Genomic DNA, 4,101 nt, shown 5'->3' with positions numbered 1-4,101 from the left:
GGCCATGGCGCTCTCTGCTGCCAGGGACGTCGCCTTCCCAGAGGAGGCGATGGAGGAGGACCCGACGGCCGCGTTCCAGCAGCTGCTGGGCCAGGGGTGGGGCTGGTCCTGCACTGCTTCGGAGATGGCCGCCGACGTGGGCGTGAACTGGTGCCCCACTCCGCCGCGCTCACCGGAGCGGGAGGCGTCGCCACGGGAGGAGGTGGTGCAGGCACCTCCGGCCGTCCAGCCCGCCCCAGTCCATCACGCACCTCCGGCCCACCTGTGGACGCCGCCGGCCTACGTCGACCTCGTCAGCGACGACGACGACGGCGGCGGCCAGTAAAGACGGCGACGGCCACGGCACCGACGGGCGCGGCAGGAGCGCGCGGGAGGAGTTTTTATTTTGTTTTTATATGTTAATTATAAAACTGGGCCTTTTTAAGTGGCCGTGGAAACTCGGCCGTTTTGTGGCCGACCCCTATATATGTTTTACGTTTTTTTAAATGCGTTTACTTACTTTTTTAGTTATTTCATTCCAGTTTTTATATTTTTTTATTCACGTCCACCCTGGACATGATTTGGGGTACGGCCGCGCCGCGCGGTGCGCGCACGCACGACCCATCTGACAAAGCTGGACACGGGCGAACCCATCGGCGCCCCAAACGGATAGAATCCGACCAATCCAGACGTCCGTTTGGGATCGTGCGGTGGAGTTGGCCTGACATCCTCCACAAGGCAGAGGACGACCACCACAGCCAAGAGGTAGCCGAGAGACTGCAACGCAGGTGGGACGCTGCATCCCAGGTAGATGCCACAGTGGCGCACACGGCTAGAGTGACTACGGCAGCGGCGGTGATGACGATGGCACTAGCAGTGTCCTCGAAGGACATGCATCCCAGGTCGTCGTCCAGCTTATCCAATAGATTTTGGTTTTAGATTAAGTTACTTCCATATAGTTTGCTTGTGATATATCCGAACTGCAATAAAATTTGGAATTTTAATAGTTGAAAATAGGGGAGAAATGGGTGATAGCATTTGGTGGTTAGGCATCTACTGACCACACATATGTGTGGACAATGGGGTCGTCCATTTGGGTATTACCCTCTAAGATGCCCTTAGATTCAATATGTTGGTGCACGAGAGTGAATGACATACGTGTTGTTGGGAGACAGTGTGACGGGGATCATAAGCTAACTGCCGAGTAAGATTACAATGGACGAACAATCTGCAGAAAGAACTCTGTCAAATACTGGTTTTATGGCTGGGCCTTGATTGTAGTACTATATGGCTACGGCGACTGGACGAAGACCAAGGGAGCATAGACGAACAATATTATAGCTGGGTACAGGTCAATATTTATGGAAGGCATTAATTGCACGATTCCCCCTCTGATCGTTCTTCCCCTCACATCTCTTTCTCACTTCTATCCCCGCCTTCCACAGATCTGATCCACTCCGCCCACCTTCCCGTCGTCCTTGGCCTGGTGATGAGGAGCTCCACGGCTCCCATGGCCGCGGCATCGCTCGTACTGCTGCTGGTGTCGCTGGCGGCGGCGGACATCCAGATACCCTACAGGGAGAGGAGCGAGGACGAGACGCGGCGGATCTTCGTGGAGTGGAAGGCCAAATACGGGAGGAGCTACGACTCCATCCGCGAGGAGGAGCGCCAGTACGCGATCTTCAAGGACAACCTGCTGCGGAAGATCGATCAGCAGAGCGCCGCCGGGATCCAGCGGCAACTCAACAATTTCTCCGACCACACCCATGGTGAGGAGTTCAGAGCCTTTCGCCCATGTTACATTCCACTAGATGGCTACGGCGACTGGACGAAGACCAAGGCAGCGTGGATTGCATACATACTGTTTGTTTCTACTTTCATTGTTGTTCTTGCATTTTGTAAATTGCATGCATAGTCCTGCGACTAGTATATTTCTGTTGGATGTAAATCCTCGATTGACTCAGATTTATTTGTAGATTTTTATTGGTCATCTGGAATAGGTTGTCATGTGGGAACAGTTTGTCATAGACACATCACACATTTTTTTGCGGGGTAACAAAAAGCTTTATCCATATGAAGAGGCACCGGCCATGTCAGCCATAAGGCTGGTGACCAAGAAGCCCGGAGGGGAGCCCATCCAACACTCCGTTGCCTCCTTTGTGCATGCTTGTTGCGCACAGTGATGGGCTGGAACGTTTGCATGTCTCCTTACATAAATTACATCAAAAGAAACTAAAGTAGCAGCTAGCTTCTCTATATCTAAAAGCAACGGCGCTATAACAGAGCGCGAAGTCCGGCGCGATTTCCAGAGGTTCACTACCTCCAAGCTATATGTCTCAATCTCCACACGCGCAAAGCCACGGAGTGTTGCCACAATCACACCTTCACGTACAGCTGTCGCCTCCGCAATGAGAGGATCTGTAATGCCTGGGCAAGGTTTGCACCAAGCAGCAAGAAAATCTGAAGATGAACGAGCCACAGCGCCAATCCCTCCTCTATGCTCCTGCATAGAAATACCAGCGTCGGTATTGATCTTAATCAACTCTCCCTCTGGTGGTCTCCACCCATGGCCTGGCAATATACTTGCGTGCTTGCTCAGGAGCTCCAACACCCTCAGAGCATCTCTGATCATCTTAAGTGACTGAACTGATTCCATGATGGCCTTGTCATGGGTAACATTGTTGCGCGAGGTCCAGATAGCCCACACCACCGTAATGATTTTTGCCCTGTCTGCCGCATCAAACCTAGCATCACAGAGAATATCTCTAGACCATGTCAATTCATCCAATTCTGGAAGCTTGATATTGAGCCACTCGCCTGCTTCTCTCCAGAACCTCCTAGCAAGGTTACACTTTATCAATGCATGATACATGTCATCATCAGCTGCCAGACACACTTTGCATCTGGCTAGAGTTATAATATGTCTATGTTTGAGAGCACTTTCGACAGGAAGAATTCCTCGAAGCACTCGCCACCAGAACACACGTACTTTTGGTACCACGTTCAACTTCCAAAGTCTTGTCCATAACTGCTTTATTTGTCTCCAAAGCTTCCGTAGCCGACCCTTCTTCTAGAGCACGATGCTCGTTACGAATCATTAGAGTTCGGTACGCTGATTATACAGTATAGACTCCATCCTTCTCTGCTGACCATGCCCCAAAATCCTCCCCTCCCAAACGCCTTAAGGGAATATTGAGTATTGCATCGGCTTCAGGAGGAATACAATTTTCTCTCACTACATTGATCTTCCATCTCCCGGTTTCTGCATCGACCAAATCTGAGACCCTGGCCAAAATAGCACCCCCTATCTGCATGGACGGCCTCATGGAGAGCAGCCCTGGAATCCAAGGGTCGCCCCAAATCGAAACCGTAGTACCATCTTGTAAGTGCATCTAGTGCCACCCCTAGTTGGTTTTGGAGTATTGACGACAAACCTAGTTGAGGGACTAATGTGTTTGTGAGAATTGCAGGAAAACACAGGTAGAAGTCCCTCATTGATTCGGTTTTACTACCAGAGATGACCCCTAAAAATGTATGAAGACATTGAAGACAAAGGTGGTATATGAAGATATTCACATTGAAGACTATGACAAAATAAGACACGCTATGAAGCCTATGGAGCTCGAAGACTTAGATCTTTCGTAGTTCTTTTTCTTTTATGTTGAGTCATATTAACCACCGTACTGTTAAGTGGGGTCCAAGAGAACCAGTCAGAATGACTGAAGTGATGCCTAAATCAAAAGACCTATGTCTTCGAGCGAAGACAATGAGAGCGAATCTTGTCCAGAGCCGGACAAGTCAGCTTTGCTTGTAGCCCAAGCAAAGTTGCCATGAGAGTTTGAAATCTGACCGTTGAGACACGTGTCAGTTCCTTAGTGACCCAGGGCCATTTCGGACAAATCAAGTCGGGTTGCCAAGTGGCTATAAATAGCCCACCCCCACAACCATAAACAGTTGGCTGCTCAGATTTCAGTGCACGGCTTTTGTCGTTTGAGAGCAACCCACCTCGAAGCCTTTGAGAGAAAATTCCTAGTGAGGAGAAAACCCCTAACCACCCAGAGCCAGAGCAAATTGGGCATCACTTGAGTCTTCTTGTCTGTGTGATCTGAAGACTTATTACAC

The 4,101-nt window shown here is 50.2% G+C and overlaps 1 protein-coding gene across 1 annotated transcript; it reads left to right on the top strand.

Annotated features, from left to right (window-relative positions):
• The first annotated feature begins 1,381 nt into the window (after window positions 1-1,381).
• On the top strand, window positions 1,382-1,990 carry LOC119331119 (oryzain alpha chain-like). Its single transcript, XM_037604293.1, has one exon. The coding sequence runs from the start codon at window positions 1,469-1,471 to the stop codon at window positions 1,892-1,894; it is 426 nt and encodes a 141-aa protein (XP_037460190.1). The 5' UTR covers window positions 1,382-1,468; the 3' UTR covers window positions 1,895-1,990.
• The last annotated feature ends 2,111 nt before the right edge of the window (window positions 1,991-4,101 follow it).

The sequence above is a fragment of the Triticum dicoccoides genome, chromosome 7A (genome assembly GCF_002162155.2).
Source record: "Triticum dicoccoides isolate Atlit2015 ecotype Zavitan chromosome 7A, WEW_v2.0, whole genome shotgun sequence".
Taxonomy (NCBI): domain Eukaryota; kingdom Viridiplantae; phylum Streptophyta; class Magnoliopsida; order Poales; family Poaceae; genus Triticum; species Triticum dicoccoides.
Note: the sequence above shows the minus strand (reverse complement) of the source record. Positions and strands in the feature narration are given on the sequence as shown.